Source organism: Apium graveolens, chromosome 7 (assembly GCF_009905375.1).
Source record: "Apium graveolens cultivar Ventura chromosome 7, ASM990537v1, whole genome shotgun sequence".
Classification (NCBI taxonomy): domain Eukaryota; kingdom Viridiplantae; phylum Streptophyta; class Magnoliopsida; order Apiales; family Apiaceae; genus Apium; species Apium graveolens.
The window spans coordinates 140,694,381-140,717,035 of NC_133653.1; the positions used below are offsets into that span (position 1 = coordinate 140,694,381).

General features: G+C 33.5%; 1 protein-coding gene across 4 annotated transcripts; it reads right to left on the minus strand.

The window, feature by feature from the left end:
- Nucleotides 1-1,807: 1,807 nt before the first annotated feature.
- LOC141672009 (2-methoxy-6-polyprenyl-1,4-benzoquinol methylase, mitochondrial-like) lies at nt 1,808-20,508 on the minus strand. 4 transcript variants are annotated; one of them, XM_074478488.1, is made up of 9 exons: nt 20,387-20,508; nt 19,524-19,625; nt 11,329-11,455; nt 11,119-11,222; nt 8,003-8,161; nt 7,720-7,864; nt 6,436-6,507; nt 6,177-6,285; nt 1,808-2,303 (listed from the first exon to the last, which is right to left on the minus strand). In XM_074478488.1, exons 2-9 carry the CDS (start codon nt 19,615-19,617, stop codon nt 2,202-2,204), a joined length of 912 nt encoding a protein of 303 aa, XP_074334589.1. In that variant the 5' UTR covers nt 19,618-19,625; nt 20,387-20,508; the 3' UTR covers nt 1,808-2,201. The 4 variants fall into 4 exon arrangements, with proteins under 4 accessions (XP_074334589.1, XP_074334590.1, XP_074334587.1 ...); XM_074478489.1 differs by lacking the exon at nt 20,387-20,508 and adding an exon at nt 20,315-20,356; XM_074478486.1 differs by lacking the exon at nt 20,387-20,508 and having other exon boundaries at nt 19,524-20,225.
- Between the last annotated feature and the right edge of the window lie 2,147 nt (nt 20,509-22,655).

Genomic DNA, 22,655 nt, shown 5'->3' on the forward strand with positions numbered 1-22,655 from the left:
GCCTGAGCTCTGATACCATGTTAAGGAACCAGTTACTCTAAAACCTCAAGGTGTTAGAGAATGGCCCTTTTCAGGATCTTATATTATTCTAACACTTTTTAAATTTGTCCCGTTTCGTTCAATAATTATAAATGCTAGTATATAATCTGGCACGATTTTTTATTATTATATATTATAAATTATAATTTAATTATATTGGCTTGTAGAATTCAATCTTATATCACTAGAATAATAATTGTTAAAATTATATGTAACAATTCTCATTAATTTGATTTGACGGCTCTAGATTGAGTGACCAAGGACCAATAACCAAATTTTTAATATTTCGTCTTTAATATAATAGTACTAATATATAACTCGTGCTATGCACGGTTATTTTTATCATTATATATTATTAAATATAATTTTAATATATTACTGTTAGGATTTGAACCTAGTATAATAATTTTAAAATGCATCACGGCTATTTTTATCATTATACACTGAAATTATAATTTTAATATATTGCGGGCAGGATTCGAACATTATACTTCTTATATAATAATTTTTAAGATTATATCTGACGGTTCTCATCAGTTTGATCTGACGGCTCTAAATTGAGTGACCAAGGACCAACAACCAATTTTTCAATATTTCGTATTTAATATAATAGTATAGATGTCCTATAGTTAATCTTTAACTCATGTATAACTTATGAACTAATATTAAATTGTAAAATAAATATTTGTATACTTTATGACTAAGATACCCTATGAGTATTACAGTTGGTGCTAGATAATTTACGGGAAAAATATCAAGTTGATCATTCGTTTCATTTAAATATATCAAGTATATTATTTCTTTCCGATTTGACTCACATTGATCACTAATTTAACAATTTGTATCAAATAAATCATCTGCTAGTGACAAAATCAACACAAGATTTTAACCTTTTAATAACTAACTTGATATAAATTTTCAAATTAGTAATCAAATTAAGTCAAACTTGAAAGTAATGACCCATTTGATACATTTGGATGAAATGAGTGATGAGTTTGATATTTTCCCATAATTTACTATCTTAGATTTTTGTTAGTATCTCTTGGTATGTAAACCATTTCTATTTTTGGACTTTAAAAACGTGTATCACCTTAAGAAATAGAAATTAGAATAAATAATGATTGTTAGTTTTGATTTTTTTTATTGTGAAACGTAACATTTTTTGTTATTTTAACATCTTGAATTACTTTAATAATAATAGTAATTTATTCTTTGTAATAGGAATTCAAAAAAAAACTTGAAGTTTGTAGCTCACAAACTAGGTTATGCAACATTTAAAATATTATTGATTTGGATTTCAAGAATTGTAATTTCTTTTGTTCTTTTTTAAACTTAATTTTTTTTTAATTTTCAATCTAACAACCCGCGCGTCATTGTTGATTTTTAAAATAATTGATTTATGTATTAGTTTGTATCAACCAATTAAAGTGTCTTGTTTATATTGTACCAATTTGAAAAATTAATCTTACCATTAATCAGTAATTCATAGAAGAAAAAAAGTTCATTCATTTGTTAGTAATAAGGGTTATATAAGTCATGAAATAATAAATTTAAACATGATTAATTTAAAGTGATAAAAAATTTCAAATATAGGATATATTTGTAAATATAATTATAAATGGGACATTTTTGTAAATTAGTTTTCAAAACGGGATATATAAATAAAACACCCATTTTATCCTATTTATAATGTGTACTCCTAGAAAGTTAGGTTTGTGATAACTGATGAGGGAAAAGAGAAGTCTTGAATGAGAACATGAGCCAAAAGAGCAGCAGAACGGTTGGTAGTTTCGTATATTGATAGTGCCACAGCGATCACATACACGACTGGTTGCTGATTTCAGAAATAAGTTGTACTTGGTAGGAATACAGAGTGCTCATTCATCTAAGATCGCCAGATCAAACTCCATTCGGCTGGTCTCTGATATCCAATTACTCGCTCAACTTCCCAAAATTTTACAACATTGTCTATTAACAAAACCCACGAGCAGATTTCAAAAAAAAAAAAACCCACAAGCACGTATTTAAGTATGAACCAGTCAACACTTTCAGAAAATAGAGCTTCAAACACTCGACGCGGCAGCTGCAACATGTGATATCACCGTAGTCTTGAAATATTTAAGTATCCTACAAATCTACATACAAGCTTTGCAATTTCTCCTCTAAAACTTAAATCCAGAATGAACTGCGGCAACTCCTCCAACAAGATTTTCATATTCCACCTTCTGAAATCCAGCTTCTGCAATCATTGAAGCAAAGATCTCCTGCAATAATAGATTAAAAAATTCAAGCAAGATATTTAATAGATTAGGAAAATCGGAACAGGGTAAGCCAACATTATGCTAATGTAGTTTTGAACCTAAATAAACATTTTTTTTCTGCTCCTAAAATTGAGGTTAAGTGTGAAGGTAACATGCTGAATGTTTTTACAATGCATCGATTGTGGCCGTATGGAACTCTGACTTGTCTATAAGCTATCACTGCATTCATCTTGAGAATGCCATACAGCCACACCTCGGCATCGTGGATACATCCACTAAATTAGCTTTACAAGTATCTCGATATGAGTACGGATCTTAAAAATATGTTTCCAAGAACAAAATTACACAAACTAATATAGACAAACTAACATTAATATAGCAAAGATGATGAGGTACAAAAGTATAGTTGAAATATGTATAAGATAGGCTAACATAATGCAATGCTAATTTTAGTTGAAAGACAAAAATCTACATTCCCTCCTTTATGATTTTTTACTTCCATTTACATTATATATCCTTGGTCAAGTCAGTGTGCTGCGAGACTCTTCCATATGACTGTTATTGGCCTTTTTTCCTGTTCCTAAATTTGAGATTCTTGATTTCTTTCCCAGAAAGTGCTTTCAGATGACTTTGTAGTTTGTACAGTTCAATACTTATATTGTGATATGCTTTAGAGAAGCAATGTCTTGAAGTAAAACTCGATAACAGAACATAGTAAGTTAATAAATAAAGTTAATTTCACTTTACACCCTTTTGGTTTATTGACAAATATAACTTATGGCCTTACAAATGAATATGTGTTCTCATAAATTCTCGGGGTGAGCGAGGATCGCACCCAAGATCTGGGACGACAGAGGATAAACTCATAACCACTTGAGCTATCCAACCGTGCTCACACCCCTTTGGTTTTAACTTAATGAACCGTGCTCACACCCCTTTGGTTTTAACTTAATGCGGATTGGGTCAAAAACTTTAATTATATACATTATGCATCCCTTAAGTTTCTATAACCTTACAATAACCACCCCTTAGGCCAATTTTTCGTCAACTTTGACCGTTAAGTAACGGTTGAGTAGGAATAAATGGGGATAACACACATAAGATGTTTAAATAAAAAATTTAAAAAAATTGCAAAATATATAGTAAAAATTATAATAAATTTTTCTTAAATTAAATCAAGAGTTAAACTGACTTGAGCCTTTTTTAAACTAAAAAAATAATTTATTTTAACTTTTCTTTTTAATTTTTTCTATCTTTTAAATATTGAAGTCAAATGATATTTTTAGATATAGTTATAATATTATTACTTACACCATAAAAAATTGTATATACATACTCACACTATTTTAATTTTTAATTTTCAGTTTTTTAAATTTTTTTAATTTAAATAAATTTATATTTAATATCTCCATTTTACCCCTAATCAACCGTTACTTAACGGCCAAAATTAATGGAAAATTCAGCCAAGGGGTGGTCATTGTAAGGATATTGGAACGGAAGGGATGCAAAATGTGTATAATTAAAGTTCTTAACCCAATCTGGAATAAGCCAAAACCAAAGGGGTGCAAGTGAAATTAACTCTAATAAATATAATTATACATCATTGCCGTGTTCTTGACTCGGGCCTAACATGGTTAATTAATAATTCGCCAAATTTAGCCGATATCATATAGAATGTACTTGTTTGTCCTTCAGAAAAAAAACTATTATATTATATCCAGTTGGATAATGAGGTTTTTGCATGGCACGAATGTCCTAAAGAAAAAAACTCACATTTTATTCAAAAGTTTAGCACCTTACGTAATTCTAGCAACTTCCATTTCGTGGTTGCGACTTGTTTTCGAATACACCGCCAAACATTATAACTTGTAATATTATTAAATCATTCTACTATTTATAGATAAGTTATTAATAAGTGCGTAAAACACAAGGTAGCTAAGTTTTTATGTAATTTTTATTTAGTAATTAATATTATTTATAGATTCTAGTTGATAAAATTAAAAATTTTGTAATGATAACCCTCAACGTTTAATATCTCTTCCGTTGGTTGTAGCCCTAGAAAAAAATATTTTACTGCAGCCGCCTACCAAGACTTCAAATATTCACTGACGAGAAGCTGAACGACGTGCGGGGCGAACCACCAGTTTCTCTTAGCGACCTTCTAATGTCTTGGAAAGAAGAAGCTCACCAGTCCATGGGAGGCTTGAACTTTGAGAGTCTTCGACCCCAAGGCCACATTGAAAGCAACATCAAGGATATGCAGGCAGAGCACGAAAAATCGGTCAAGAAGAAAGAGAAACACGATGAAATTGAGCAGATTGGGGTAAAATTTGCTAAAAGTGTGAAGTTATCTCCTCGATCGCCGCAGGCACCTCTTCGGATGGAGATGAAGCGAAGGAGGATGTCTGAGAATGTTCAACCAAAAAAGATATGTTTTGATGGTGATGAGGAGGCTGAGGAGAGTGAGGTGAAAGGATCTCATGATCTGATGGTGCATTGACTAGGAGTCCAAGTGCGACATCTGGAATGGAGTATGGTGCAAATTGGGTAAGAGTTTACCTACACTAGATTCTTATGAGTAGGCTCAAAGTGTTTGATGTATTGCCTGAATAAAAATTTCGGACCTAGCCTATAGGGTTTTCAATATTGTTGCCATCTTAACATTAATTTTAATTTATGTTTTGTCCCAAGGCTATAATTTACTAAACCATAAAGGTTGCTGTATTTGGTTTTAGATTCTCCACCATCTTCATTTTTTTGTCTTTAACCTTCATGTGTACTTGTCAGAGATCTTCTCCAGCCCTTTCTTCCGTCACCCATTCAATATTTGCAAAATATTTATAAAATTTACACGATCTGTCCTGACAAAGTAATCTTAAGAAACTAGGAAGCTGTTGCATGGAATGTTTTAAGAATGTAGTGGAATACAAAATGTCGTGTAAATTTGTGAACTTGCCGAAAGCATATAGAAAATGTGGTACCGATGATTTATAAAGCTGCAAAGATTGGGGACACTAAAGTGATAGCAAAATTGTAGCTTAGAAAACAGTAAATAATAGTGTAAAGACCAACAACAACCATATGATGATACATACAACTATATAGAATTATTATGAATACTCATAGAACAGAAGTTTGTAGTATAGGGGAAGAGAGAACTCCTCGTGAATGAAACTAATGTGACCAATATAAATAATGCGGATAAAAAAAATTAACAGTCACAAATCAACCATGCATGAGTGTTCAAAAAGAGCAGCATAATAAATTGTATTATGATGGTGCCTCCAGCAATCAAGATGACTGGAACCAGAAACATTTTACAAATCTTAATGATAGCTTTACATTTTTTAGGTAAAAGCTGCTGAAATTTGCAGTTATGCATTGATTAAAATCACAGCCTTAAATGGTAGCAGGTAAAAAAACCCAAATGATTGCCCTGCCTAATATATGAATGAAGATTAGTGCAGAACTTACCCACAGGAAAATGGATGGATTACTTATCCAGATTATTCTGCCACTGGTTACGAATAATAATTGACTAAAAAATCAGGGAGACCTTAAACCTCCAATTGTTCGTCCACATCTCATGACTAACAAATGACTACATCACATCTCCTAAGGAATGAGCTTATTTAGTCCCAATTCCAAACATTAATTTCTTCCATGACTTATCCCGCAACTTGTTTAGAACATATTCTCACAATTTAAACAGATATTTCAGGTTATATCTCATATTGAAGCACATATTAAAGTTACTGATCAAGTAAAAACCCAGGAAACAATCAGGTGAAATCAACTATATAATTGCCATGTAAAAAAAAGCTAGATGGCTTGTATCACTGGTACACAGAAACTAATATTTTGTCAGCATTATACCTGTGAGGGAAATTTCCTAATACTTTCAACCAAGTACTGGTAAGAATTCCGATCTCCTGCAACTAGCTCCCCTATGGCTGGAATGACGGAGAATGAGTAATGATCATATCTGCAGAATAAAGTAAAAAAATATGTAACTAAAAGGAAACAATGGTGTATTAAATGGAATCATAACAGAAAAAATTGCTATGTGGTTTTGGAAAATTAATTTAATAAGAATTCTTTGGTAAAGTCAATTTCTTAAAATATAATTACTCACAACTGCTTGAAAGCTGGATTTTCCACATGGCTCAATTCAAGGCAAAGAAACCTTCCCCCCTTATTAAGCACCCTGACAAAAACAACTTAATGGAATCAAGTAATGTAACAGTTAATCAAGTAATGTTTTAAGAATGTAGTGGAATGTTTAAGGTTTGGTACACGAAAACACGAAAATACACGGAACGTTTGTATACGACACGGAACGTTGCCAGGTCTACGTTAAATATTCATTAAATCGTATATCTAGCTCCAATTGTAATGAGTATTACAAGAGTAAATTTATAAATCCTATCACTTAGAATCCAAATAAATTCCTAGGGAAAAGAAAACTAATCATCATTTAATTTTACTTTCCAGTACTAATATGACCTTAGTTATGTAACATAATTAACTCTATTTACCTACTACAACTAAAACACCTAACCAGTTGCAATTAGTTTTCCTTGAGTAATAAAAGATAATTTGATAATATAGATTTAAATCAATTCATTAATTCCTTTGTCTGCGTCGTCAAAGAATCATCTAGGCTACATTTAGACGTGATACGACTAATCAGGGATTTTGACTCGATACATGAATAATTCACTGATGGGTTCGTGAAGAGTGCTGACGGATTTCTATAAAACCTCAAATCTACCCTCAGATTAGTTATCAAATTGTTCTCCTTAGAGGAACTAAAGCATTTTCGCATACACAGATTATCCGACTCCAATGAATAGGGTCATTCTGCAAGAGTCTATTAACCTGTTCCTTGTAGGATAATTAGTCACTTGGATTTAATGCAAGCAATCTGTTGTGGATATATCTAGCGCATAAATCAAGCGACTTTGTTTCTTCTTTATATAATTATTCTGTAAAAACTGAGATGTAGCAAGTCAAAATACCTTCAAACTAATAAATCCAGAGTTCACATGATAGAGGTACTGAAAATGAAGGAAATTCCACATGAGGGTAGGGCTGTTGAGGTGATTATATAAAGCTACAAATAGAACATTATATGGAGCAACTGATATTTCATTATTTCATAACTGATTTTTCAATTTAAAAAGTGCTGAAAAATTTATTTTGCATCAAGCCATATGTATAAGGTTTCATAAATCAAACATTTTAAGCTTCTCATAATAACTGAGACATATCGACGTTCTTGGCAGTTATCATGAGTAAACTCTGGGACGAAGAATACTCTTGAGCAACATATACTAACAAAGACAATAAAAAGACAGACACATGGAGTAAATTACCTACTTTACCAATTAGCATAAAAATTAGTGCATAGTAGTACCTGTGAGTTTCGGAAAGAACCTTTTCTATATGTGTCACATTTCTAATACCGAAGGCAATCGTATAACCATCCACGGAGTTATCCTCGAAATTCAGTGCTTCAGCATCTCCCTCAACCCATACAAGCGATCCATCTTCCCCTAGACCTACAGAGATAAAGATAATTTACATATATAACTAGTGAAATGTAAGACTTATTTATTGTCTTCAAATTATTAATAGGAACAAAAAAAAACTGAATAACAATCTCATTTTCTTGCTATGAATGATTTCTCTTACATTACCTCTTTCCTGGGCACGCATTTGGCCAACATTGAGCATATTCGGATTGATATCACATACAGATATCCGAGTTTCTTGTCGCAGGTTATCTTCAGCCATATCTTGTAGCGCTCTACGCCTGGCACGGTTTATACTTTCTATAATTCTGAAAGCCACATCCCCTGTAATTACAAACTGAAAAATTCAAGCTAAAGAATAGTATGTCTAAACGTTTAATATGTATGTAGACACTTGAACAAGGCTTTTATCCGATCGACAACATTCTGATTCTCTTAAGAGACAAATAAATAACATACTAACATAAATAAACAAGTTCTTTGGTGGCAGGGTTCCACCAGAAAACCAGATATTGCGTAAAATCTGACACATCATAAAATAAACACTACAAATATATTTTATCTGGTTAATACTCATCCATGCACAAGATAATAAATTTCTTAGCAGCTATAACAACTCTTCTATAATAGACCACCTTACAAGGGTATATTTAGAATGTAACACAGCAACTCTCCTATTAGAACACCTTACAAGGGTATGTAGATTTAGAATGTAACACAGCGAGTCAATTGAGGTGTTGCACGACATTACACCCATCAGCAATGTGCTAATATAGGATCATTAGTAAAGATGCCCTATAATTTACTTTATATTTATATGTAACTGTCGTAATGAAATTATTTATTGTTCGAGTTTGCAAGTAAAGCATTTGACCTGCTTCTAAATAACAATCTGGAATCCAAACCACATTTATTCCGTAAATATTAAAAAGGACATTAGAAATCCAGATGACTGTCAAATGTCTAACTAAATTGATACATCACTTGATTTACAACATTCAACGACTCATATTTTTTTTTTAAAAAAACGAGTCAAAGACGATACTGAAGCCTGAATATCAACAAATGACAAGTAAAGCCTACCCATATGCTCCATTAGGGTCCCCTTTATATCCTCCCAACAACTACACCAATTGATCCTTCACAAAGTATTCCGCTTTATGAAAGTCTTCCAGTCCTACTAAAGGTATCTGTGGAAAGTTCATTAATGTTGATCGCATAGTGTAAAAATCAGCACCTTTATATGTGTCACTAATTCTTATCTTCTAGAAACTCCTTCCTTAACATCATCTTCAATGAATACTAAAGTTACAGGTAATAGAAATGCCCTTATATTGATATTTGATTTGAACTTCTATAAGTCAGATATTGCAGGTCCAAGTGATCCCAAGTTCCCAACCAATCTGCCATACACTCAAATAATAACTTCCCAAAGCTAATATCCTTGATGGTACTATGAGTTCCTTATTTACAGTTTTCCAACTGAAATATGAACAGATGAACTTGTGCAACACCTGTTTTCAGCTTATACAAGTACTACTACTAAGGGCACGATTTGATCTTTTGGGGGCCTATGGTGGCTTTGTGAACTACCCAAGTTGTGGCATTGGGGCCGGTATAATTTGGTTTGGCTTTTTTCATATCGGATTCGGGACTTCACCAAATTTTTGGAAACGTACTCTGCATTTTCCCCGAATTGAGACAAACTACCACTAATTTTTACGTTGACCACATCCCCCCCCCCCAAATGGAACTTTTTGCACACCCCAGCTTGTCTCAAGCATTCACATCCAGAAAACTTTGTACTGCTCCAATTTGCGGAACAGTAAGACTACATTTTGACTAATCTCTTCAAAACTGTTTTCTTATTAGCAACTCCTTCGATAACATTAATTAAAATTCCCCTCTACATTGGTTTATATTGGTCCTCTCACCCCAGAAGAGAATCCTATCAGTAGACCAACTTTCAATCCTAATATTCTAATAACTAGTACATCCTATACCATACTTGATTGAAAAGATGTTTTATTGAAAGCATCTTATGAGGTCTAAAATATTGTTTTTATCCTGGAAACCCTAACAACCTCTGATACCGGAAAATAGAGAGGCCTAACAGTGGTCCTCTGACCATCGTAGTATAACTTAAAGACCAACCATATTAATTGAGAGAAACTAGTTAATGCAAACCAGAGTAGCAAATTTCTGCAGAACATGTTTAGTGTTCACCCTAAATAACGGACTGATAATCTTTCCACATATGGCTGTTCAGAATGTAATTTTTTACACATTACACACATCACTAGGGCAAATGTAACTAGAACATTCAAGTTAAAATATGGATTTTTATATTTCTATCTTGTTACAAATAGGAAGTGAGGGTTTTTGAATCAAACAAAGATCAAGTAAGTTCACCACCACACCTGAAACTCTTCCTCCTGCTCCTTATATCCTATAATTTATTTACCAGCTTATTTGTTCTGTGTTAATTGAAAATACAACTGCACTCCTTTGTTCTCATCTTGGAAAATACGAATTAATGACCCTGGCTACATCACGTCATTTCTTATGTCATGAAGTTGTTGAATTTTTCATCATTATCGGTGGAGAATTAGTGTTTGATAGTTTCCAAGCCTCCTATTTTCAATGTAATAAAATTTTAAAAGCATGCAAGTTCGAGAACTATTTTACGAGGTATATCATATTCGAAAGCAACATTACGCTTTGACCTCTGTTGCTAGCACCATTGAGCTAAAAGGTTGATTCGCTGTAGAGACGATAGTACGATACCTTTATGTTCAATAATCAGTTCTATCAGATTGTTCAGCTCTTGATCATTTATCATATATGGTTCACATCCTAATATCCCATGTGAAGTTGCTTTAAAATTAGCTACAACCAGGAGAATCTTTCCATTCTCGTTATGAAATATATGTATCATTGACATTGTAACCATGTTAGATTAACGTGTACATTAGATTCTTAACCATGTTACACTTTTCAGGTAAACATGCGAAAGGAGAACTTGTATGGGGTTAAATGAAAAAAGTATACAACTAAGGATTTCTTTTGGTAGAGTTTCCATGATGTGCATTCAAGCCATTTGGTGCTAAATGAACCCCTTTTGTCATGCTGAATGAATAAGAGTCTCAAGAGCTAGAAGTCTAGAACTACATCAACTGTATGTCAATTATAGCTAAATTAATTCCTTATCAAAACGTCATTTAAATGTATGGATACAGAGGCACAGCGGACAAGTTGTAACTTTTGGCATAGGTTGTAACCTATAGATTGTAAGGAACACGATGCATTGAAGAGAAGAAAACCTGTCCCTCCAGCCACATCAAGGTGCTTCATTCCAGGAAATGGATTTAATTTAGAGACCAATCTGGAAAAAAGAAAAAAAATAACAAAATTATAAATAGACAAAATTAGATGGTATAAAAAAAATGAAGATATAACATAGTAGATAATATAGAGATGAAATATTTAACCTTTCCTTCCATAATCTATGTAACCCAGCACTCATCAGGTCATTCATAACATCATAATTTGAAGCAACGCTAGTAAATACATTGCCTACCATTTTGCTCTTTACTTCTTCCGGCACTTCTTGAAATCCTATACATGTGATTAATGTCACTTGCAACATAAAGAGTTCCGATAAACATTTTTAAGTACAAACTGCACAAATTCCTCAGTGTTTAGTACTCTTCTAATTTCTGTCCATACAGTTGAGAGAATTAAAGAACACTCTCCTAATTGTAGCTAGAATCACCAACTACAGGCCCAAGATCAAACTTAATGAACTAGGAAGAAATTGCACAAAAAAAACACACACAGTCACACACTGCTGTTTAACACAGGAGAGAATAAGGGAATTATTTCTGAATATAATATGATTTCTGAGTTCTAATCTAATACAAATCTGCAGTGTACAATTTATAGTAGCAATAGAATATTCTAGATTATCATGAGCCTACTCAAATTCCATGTATAGATATTAAATGCAGAGGCTTCAAGAACTTTCTGATACATGAACTTATGGATGCATAATTGACTTCTCAACTATTCTAGAACCTTCATGAAGTTTGCACAAATTTCAATACTCCCCCTTTGTGCTAACTTCGGAAACCAAACCAAGTTGTGCTCTAAAAAACTCAAATTTCACCGTTGGTAAGGCCTTTGTGAATATATCGGCAAGTTGTTCGTTTGTATCAACTTTGATGAGGTCAATTTCTTCTTGCAACACTTTCTCCCGCATGAAATGATAGTGCACTTCGATATGCTTAGTCCTTACATGAAATACTGGATTTGAAGCAAGTGTTGCAGCATTATATTCTGCCTCTGTACTTGATAATTCCACAGTAGCTTGCTTCTTGCTGCACCATGAGATTGCAGCTGAACCTAGGTCAAAAGTATAGCCGGAAGTAGATCTTCTTGATGACGGATCACCTGCCCAATCTGCATCGGTGAATCCACCAAGTAAAATCTCCACGCCTTCTTTATAAATCAGTTTATAAATCAGCTCATAATTCATTGTGTGCTTAAGATAGCGAAGTATCCTATTAGCTGCATCCAAATGTGGCTTCCTTGGCTTTTGCATGAATTGACTAACAACTCCAACCGAGAAAGAAATATCGGGCCTTGTAATTGTCAAATATAGTAAGCTTCCAACCAAAGTGCGATATGTCTTTACATTTTTTTGCTCTTTCCAAATATTAGCTTTCAACTTCAGATTTTGCTCCGTTGGAGTAGGTGCTGGTCTGCAATTAATCATCTTGAATTTCTCAAGAATCTTTTTAGCATATTGACCTTTAGAAACAAGAATACCTTCCTTGCACCTTGATATCTCCAACCCAAGAAAGTGCTTTAGTTCTCCCAAGTTTTTCATCTCAAACTGAATAGCTAGTTCTTCTTTCAATTTATTTATTTCTTACTCATCGTTACCGGTTATTATCATGTCATCGACATATAATAACACAAGAACGTGCACCTTGGAATTTTTCTTTATGAATAAACTTGCATCGGCACTTGACGAAACATATCCACAAAATGAGAGGTATTGAGCAATTTTTCCAAACCAGGCCCGCGGTGCTTGTTTATGCCCATAAAGAGCTTTCTTGAGTCGACAAACATAACCTGGAAAATTCTTTGATTTAAATCCCGAAGGTTGCTCCATGTAAATCTCTCTATCAATGTCTCCATAAATAAATGTGTTCTTCACATCTAGTTGCCAAAGTTTCCATCCATTTGAGGCAGCCATAGATAAAGCAGCTCGAACGGACGTCATCTTTGCTACTGGACTGAAAGTTTCCTCATAGTCCAGCCCGTATTTTTGGGAGAAACCACGAGCTACAAGCCTCGCTTATATCGATCTACACTTCCATCGAATTTACGTTTGACTTTGTAAACCCATTTGCAAGAAATTCGTTTAACTCCTTCAGGTTTGGGAACTAGATCACATGTCTCATTCTTATGAAGTGCCGATATTTCTTCCTCCATAGCAACTTCCCAGTTCTGATTGCCTTTTGCATCTTCATATGTTGATGGTTCAGATTCATCAAAAGGGTTAGCAAAGAAACATTTGGTTATTTTATCATAATCAGCTCCAATAGTGTAGTCCTTGTACCTTTCATTCCTCCTTCGTGTTCTTTGCAATCTTCGTGGCAGCTGATCACTTCCTTGATCTCCATTATCTTCTTCATAATGTTCTTCACTTTCACTTGCATAATCATCGTGAGGTATGGTTGGATGGAGCATTTGTTTTGTCTTGTACATATTCATTTTCATCGTTTGACGGATCTGCAAGTTTCGTTAATATAGGTTTACATAGTAAGACGATGTTTCATCAAATACAACATTTCTTGATGTCACAACCTTGAGTGTTTCAGGATCCATACATCGCCATCCTTTTCTATTAGGATCATAGCCCAAAAATACGCATTTCTTTGCCTTAGGATCCATTTTGGCACGCAGCTGATCAGAAACATGAACATAGCATCCACCAGATCCACGTTCTTTACTTTTTCCGCCTTTCTGAGGTGCTTTGACTTGTCTTACTTGGAAGATATTTAGCGGTGGGCATCTCTGTCCGGAGTGAGCACTTCAACTGGGGTAGGGAGCACTGCCTTACTTTTTTTGGTGTTCCCAGCTACCCCAGCCCTAAGATCAACCATACTAAAGATTCTGAAATATGAAACCGGGGGCTTCTCCTTGTAGAAAAGTTCGTAAGGAGTTTTCATGTTGATAACATTTGAGGGTAAACGATTTATCACATGACAAGCACACCGCATGGCTTCTGCCCATAATTCTTGAGGAAGACTTTTTGAATGCATCCAACTTCTACTTACCTCTTGTAAATGCCTTAATTTTCATTCAGCGACTCCATTTTGCTGCGAGGTTCTTGAACATGTAAATTGTCTTCTTATTTCATGTCTTTCACAAAAATCAACAAACTCGTTGAATGTAAATTCTCCTCCATTATCAGTTCATAAACACCTGATTCTTCTTCGAACCCCCCCCCCTTCAATCTTCCTCTTAAATTGCTTGAAGATCAGGAATGTGCAAGATTTTTCTTTCATGAAAATCTTGTATAATAGTCAACAATAACAAGCATATAATGAAGACCTCCGAAACTTGCTGCATTGCTTGTTAATAAATCAGAATGGATCAGCTGCAAAGGTTTTGTACTTCTTATTGAAGATTTTCCGAATGGAAGGCCATGTGCTTTGCCATATTGGCAGCCTTCACAAACAATTTCATGATGAAAACTTCCCAAATTAGGCAGCCCGCTAACAATATTATTTGCTGAAATATTTTTCAGCTTTTTATAACTCACAGGAGCCAACCGAGCATGCCACAAAGATGTTTTATCTTGTTGGCTGGTTTTCTGCACAAAAGCTTCACTTGTCGACAAAACATAAAGAGATTTAACTCTCTTCCCTTTTAGCACCGTATCAGCATCAATACTTTTGATATTTTCAAAAATTTTGAAATCGTTTGGACCAAATAAAACATACGGACCAGAATTTGTAAGTTGAGAAACAGAAATCAGATTTTTTGTCATACCAGGAACATGATATACACTGGTCAGATTTACAGGTCCTTGCACTGCCTTCACCTTGACATTTCCTTCCTTTTCAACCGGATGAATAGAGTTATCTGCTGTCACAATTGCTTTGTTTCCTGTATATACCTTTTGTAATGACAGTAAGGAATCGTTACGTGTTAAATGATGAGAGCAGCCTGGATCAATGATTCAATCTTTTGAATAGTCTATAGTTGCTAGACCATCTTCAAGAGTATCTCCGCCAATAGAAGTTAGTGCAGATTCTTGTACAAAGTTTTTCAAATTTTTTGTCTCGGTTGAAAGGCAAGTTTCCCATCCAGCAGAATTTTCCTCCTTATTTTGAGAAATGCTTGCATTTCCTTCTACAAATCTTGATCTTCAAAACCTCTTTATGTGTCCAGGTTTGCCACACCTGTTACATACCTCGTACTGTGAGTTCTCCGTATTCATCTCCTTCTGTCTAAAATTCTTTTCTGGCCAGCTTCTGCGTTCATTTGAATCCTTAAGTCTCCATTGCTCCTCGCTGCTAGAACTCCTTTTCCAAATACCTGCTCCTTTTGGTTTGTTTCCCCTCCAATTCTTGTAGTTGTAGCGTCTTCTTCCAACAAACAATGCATCGTCATTTTCTGAAATTGAAACTTTTGCCATCTGCATTGCCAAAACTTCTTGATTGGTTAGCAGATTCTCCAATTCAATGATGCTGGGCTGATTTGCCCATCCTTGAATGGACGTCAAGCACGGGGTGTACTCCTTTATGCCACGAATTAGATATCGTCGCATCCGTGCCTCCTTGATAGGCTCATCCGGATCTAATTCTGAAATTTCAGCACATAAGCTCTTTACTTTCTGAAAATACTGAGCAATTGTCATGTTCCCTTGATTTGTATTTGCCAATTCATTCTCCAAAAACTGAAGTCTTGCCGTGTTCTTCTTAGTGAAAAGCATCTCTAATGTATCCCAAGCATCCTTCGGGGACTCCTTATCTCGGATGTGATCAATTAGATCTTTGTGAATTGAACCTCGCAATGCAAACAAGGCTTTCCCGCACTTAATCTTCCATTTCCTTCGTACTTCGGAATTTTTCAGGGATGTCCTGAAGCAATTCTATATCACCTCCATCGACAATATCCCAAAGATCCTGTCCTTGGGGATACGCCTTCATGCACGTCCTCCGATACTGATAATTGTTGTTAGTTAGCTTCTCCATACCAAACTAATTCAGTGCTCCACCATTCATATTCATCTCCTGGAATACAAATACCAGCAACAACACAATTTCTGCCAAAAAAATAATAATATTTTATCTTCCTTTTGCGAGCAGCCTGTACTGAGCACAGCAGCTGATACACTGCTCTGATACCAAGTTGAGAGAATTAAAGAACACTCTCCTAACTGTAGCTAGAACCACCAACTACAAGCCCAAGATCAGACTTAATGAACTAGGCAGAAATTGCACAAAAAACACACACACTACACAGGAGAGAACAAGGGAATTATTTCTGAATATAATTTGATTTCTGAGTTCTAATATAATACAAATCAGCAGTGTACAATTTATAGTAGCAATAGAATATTCTAGATTATCATGAGCCTACTCAATTTTCATGTATACATATTAAATGCAGAGTCTTCGAGAACTTTCTAATACATGAACCTATGGATACATAATTGACTTCCCAACTATTCTAGATCCTTCATGAAGTTTGCACAAATTTCAACACATACCAATACCAAGTGGGGAGCATATGATGTACTCCCTCTGTCCCCCTCAATTCTTTACATCGGGGACGGGGGCTCGGCACGCACTTTAATGTTTTATTCAATGTAGTTGCATAATTTTTTTTAAAAAAAATTCCTTCTATATAAAAATATAATGTTCAAATTTTTATACAAAAAAAGAAAATTTTAAAAATGAATTCCGGAACTATACTTTATAGTTGTTTTAAAATGCGTATCAAACATGTGAAAGAAAAAAAAGTAAGGAAATGAGGGGGCAAAGGTAGTAATCATGAAAAATTTTCATTTTATGTTTACTTGCTAGTAATAACATATAGGAAGGTGACCTATTTTTCAGTTATTTTCTATCTTGTTTGGACTACCATGTGTCCACATTAATTTTTCCTATATATTTTCTGGCAGGAGTAGGTAGAAAAGGAAAGATACAAGACATAAAGATAGTCATCAACAGCTTATTATAAAATAGAAAATAATCAAGAAATAATAAGCATGTGCACCTGCCAAAATATACAAACTAGAAAGCTGTTTGACATATTACTATATATACACAGTTTGTTTATGGTGTTGGAAAACACATAATGTCTGTATTACATTGTTGATCACGGAGACTTGATTTTGGATTGGAAACATATAATAGCTACGTGTTGAGAACAGGTTTTTGGATACGCGAATAGACATAGATAGTTCAGCAGACAGTATGTTTATTGTGATAAAAAAACACAGCGCCAATCCGGCATAACACAAGAGTGTAGGGTGTATGCTATGTCGGGAACAGATTTCTAATGTGACTAAAGAAAGTTAATTTTTATTAATTTTGTCTCCTACAGAAAGCATCCCATTGATTTTTTCCCCAAGGGTGAGAAGCATTTATTTGTACAGCTTGTGGAGCGCAGATAGACCGCACCACAATAAATCTTTGATCTTCAGTGTGGGGTTGGTTTCATAGTGCTTGAGCTTGATCGGTTCTTATCTTTAAGTTATATCACCAAAAACTCAAATCAAGAGCTAGGTAGTGAGGCCTAGAGCAGTAGGGAGCATTTCAGAAGAAGGAAATATTAAGATAAGCAAGTTTGATGCCAATGAATTTCGAAAGATGCAAATTGAGGACAGAAGTAAGGTTTCAATAAGTTAAAAAGATTAAAACTTATTCGATAAGAACATCATGTACAACATCGTCTAGAAAAGAGCATTAAGTTTATTATGTAATTGCTTCTAGCAAAAAAAATGACTTGTACCTCTATAAATGAACATTATGTACAAAAATTGTCAGTAATAGTACACAAATTACTTACTGTTTTCAACATGTACAAAAAACCATACAACTACAAATAACGTCATGTTTGATTCCTTGAGATCAAAATAAACTTGATATTTTCAAGATTGGTCTCTATAGATATTAAAATTTATGATTAATAGCCGTAAAAGATTCGCATTGTCCTCGTTGCCTGACAGTAGATCATGATTATCAGAACAGCTAGTAATTCTTCTAGTACTAAGACAAGACAGTCAGTAGTTCGTCTAGTAATACTGAGCCAAGAGTCCCTTGAGTTCAGCATTTCTTAGAGAGGAAATTCATCAAATAAATTACACAGAATTGCAAGTTCCTTGTCGGTTTAGAAAGTGAGGAAACGCCAGAATCAGAGGCATAAAAGACCGACATTTCAGAAAAGAAGACCCTCCAAAAATTAAAAATATATCATATGCTGGAGTAATAGTAAGACTAGTCACTTTAGGAATCATTGTACAGCTCTTACAGCCCATAATTGCAAGGAGGAGGTAACTGGGATATCACAGTAAAAGTTGATGTGTTGGATTTCCAACTGAAACCTGGGTTATGGAATTTGGTGGATTGTTTTAACGCTAGGCATTGAAAGGATTTTTATATTAGATTAAGAACTAAAAAATTACAAAAGTTTGCTATGCTTATGGCACGCCTTTGGATATAGCAGGGAGGAGATGTTTATCTCAGACCCCCCTTGAAAATATCAATAAAAAAAAGTAGAGCATCTTAAGGAGAACGATGTTGAATGGGAACAAAATGCTCATAGCTCGAGTCAATTATTTTGTATTAATAATTAGTCATGTTTTTGAAATTCAGTTAATAATTCTAGGTTTTCAGTTAATATAAATAAGTAGAAATGTGTACCTTCGTCTCATTTCATTTTGTCTGTTACACCAGGAATTGGCTAAACAATATATAAAAATTAAATTATTGAAAGTAATGTGAATAAATAAAGTTTTAATAAAGTAATTAAACAACTATAGAGGGGGGATATCTAATCACCGGACTTAAGAATAAAAAAATATCTGAAAAGTAGTAAGAAAATCCTAGATTAAATTTGGGAAAAAATAATTAGTTAGAATCTGTGGGTCAATAAAGGAAGTGGACTAGTGGAGTCCAAGAAATGTAAACGTTCACAAAAAGTGGTCCTGGACTCCTGGTCCTGTAAATGATTAGAAAATTATAATTGGCAGACATGTAGACATATGAATTTTTAGAAGTGAGCTACGAGTATCATTCCACTTAAGCTATCGGGTAATAACCATATCAAGCCTAATTGTTAATAGGAAAAGTCATTATGTGGCTTGTTCAGTATATTAAAATAGATATTCGGTTACCTCTTCTAGGAAAAAATTAGTATGCATTATCTAGACTAGTCGATCTATTTTCTTTCTGGCCCATAGCAATGGTAGCTCCTCGCAACTCCACCATTGCCTTTACACTAAAGGTTCAAAACCCTGATATTAAATTAATCACACAACATATATAGAAGTATCTACTACACAAAAGTACTTCATTATCAAACTATCAGTTCAGAATGTAACATTTCATAGAACCTTAAAAGGCAAAAACTTCAATTTTAAAATGAATGGACTCACCAAAACTTGTAGCATGGGAATGCAACATATATGCCAGGGTGAAACTTGGCAAAATCTTTCTTCTCAAATTCCTTGCAACCATTCTTAATGCCATTTTATGATCTGCAGATCGTGGAATACTAGTAATTGGGATTAACACCCAAAAAAAGGTTTTCATGAAGAATAACACAATGGACTGTATGAGAACGTTGTAATATGGAAATAAAGCTAAAGACCAAATAAAATCAGTTAAATTCAGCAAATATTATTAATTATATATAATTAACACCTACTGTCACAGTCGGGAATTAGATCAGCAAAACAGTAATCGGAGTCTCGAGCGAAACTGTTTTTAAGTGTTATTGTGTGTGTGGATGCACATCAAATTAGTTCATCAATTTTTACTTCAGTTAAATTGAATTATATCCAACTGCATTGTCGAATATCACCATAGAGTACACTGAATTCAATTTTTATAATTGAACTAACTCTCTATAATCCTATATAGATAGCTTAAATTTAACGACATTAATAACTGTATCGTTTCAACCCGACTCGAGTAAGTCACAATACACTAACTTAATTCAAATCAAACTCAAGATTCCAAATACCCAATCTATAACTCAATCCATCCTCTAATTCAAACCTGCACCAAACAAATATTAATTCGAAAAAATAGCAACTCTCATATTAAACATTAAAATTACAAGACTTGAATTTGGACTAAAAGTGTGATGAAATTGAATATATACATAGATGAATTTCAAACAATTACTAAAATTGGGTGAAAAGAAAACAAATTCTACACATACATATTCATGCGTCTCTATATAATACGAATAACAATTAAAAAAATAACAATAAGCAAAGGTAAAGAAACTTACAGGAGAATCGCAAGTCAGTGAGCAAGTTCGTTGTAAAAATTGAGACTTTAACCCCTTACTCCCGAGTTTTAATTAGGAAGGAAAGTAAGTGGCGGGTGAATAAAGTATTTCACGTATTCATATTTGGGAGCAAGTGATAATAAATGTAAATTTAACAAACTTTCATTTCAAAAATGGGATGAAAGTACTTTACCTCCTTACCACTTATTTCTTACCCTTTAAAAAACTCGGGAGCAAGGCCTAAGGGTGTTTGATAAAAACTAAAAAAAAATAATTTTTAAAAAACGTGTTGTGCACGGGTACAAGCTACTTAATTAATAATAATAATAAAAAAATTTGGGACGAATTAATTATTATAATTTAGATTAAAAAATTATTTTAAACAACTCTCCTATTAAATATAATACTAATCGGAAATTGTCTGCTTCCAATATGTAATACTATTTATTTTAAATACGAATGTGTTTTCTAGTTCAAAAATGATGCCACCTAAGTTCTCCTTTGATTGTACGAATATTTGTAGACTTATGTAACTCAAACTACTCTTCTTTGTACGAATATATTTAGACTTATATTTTGTTATCTTACTTTTTGTTTAAAAATGATGTGAACCTTTCTTATTTATAAGTAACTAGTAAATAAAGTCGCGGTTCGTGGCGACATTATGAAATTTTTAAAAAATTTTGATATGAACTAATATTATAATTATATAAAAATTGTTTGAGTCGTCTTCTCGCAAAAATAATATTAATCAAAATATATTATAATTTAAATGAAAATTAGTTAGAGCCGTCCCCCGTCAAATATAATACTTGTTAGAAATATGCCGCAGTCTTGATGATAATTCACCAAAACACCTTAAGTAGATTTATTCAGTGTCTTTTGTAGCCTTCAACGGATAACCATATTTATTCTATCTGCCGAAGGAGTAGCTTATGTTTATAAGTATGTAGCTCATTCTGTACACTATAATAGCTGGGGGATTTGGTAGTTATTGTAGTTTCTAAGTCATGTTGACTACTAGTAAGATATACAAAATAGGTGGGATAAATGTACATATAAAATATATTGTAATTTTGTATAAGTGAAAGAGTATCAATTGCTATGGAAACATCTTCAACTACCAATATACAATTTTCAACGGATGACTCTACAAGTTTCAACGGGTAACTCAATATGCCTTCAACGGATAAGTCAGTCAAGCTTTTAACAGATACCACATAAAGCTGTCAACGGATGCTATCAAGAAAGTTTCAACGGATGACACCAATATAGTGTCAACGGATAACATCTATAAAGCCTCAACGGATAATCAACAAGACAGCAGTTGATACCATGAGTTGATAGTATGCAAAAGGTATGTGGCAGCCTAATTGCAGGTTTTAAAAGAAAACGAAGCATTTACATTTCCATGCAAAACAAACTCGTTCAAAGATGTTGTATCTTACATGGATTGCATTGGACAGAGAAATGAAGAAGCATGTGCTTGGACCTATCTAATAGGAATATTATTCTTATCTTATTGCACATGTAAACTTGGTGAATATATAAATCAAGTGTAGTAAGTATCTTAAACCTAACTAGGACAAAATGAACAAGCAAGTTGTATTTTTAGTACTCTCAAGTTCTAAGTTTTAAAGAATACTTGTAAGCAGCTGTGTACATTTTTGCATCATAGAGATTTCTTCAATATATACATCTCTGATGGAAAGACAAATCCATCAGAAAATTTTTAAACTTTTGTTTATTTACTCTGTGTTAGTTGAATACTTTAAAAGCCTTATATGCATTCTTGATATTCATAAACACAGTTGTATATTTAAGAAAGAGTTTTTCAGAAAAGCAAAAAGAAACCAGAATTTCATTCAACCCCCCTACTGTATTTATGTTGTTCTATTGTTAGGGAATAACAATTGGTATCAGAGTAAACTCTTAACATACAAATAGTTTAAAGATCAAAGCAATCAAACAACATGAGCAGGAAGGATGTTGGAGTGAAGATCTCAGTTTTGGATAAAGAAAACTATCATCACTCGAAAGTGAAGATGCACCTTCATCTAATTTTTCAAGATAAAAGCTATGTCAAATGCATAGAAAAAGGACCTCATGTTCCTTTCAGGGTTGCAAAAAAAACTAGTGAAGCTACTGGAAATGAGCAAACTATCCCAAAACCTAAATCAGAATGGACTGATGAAGATATTGAAGTAGTCCATAAAGATAAAAAGGCCCTGAATATATTGTTCAATTATCTTGATCAAGACATGTTTGA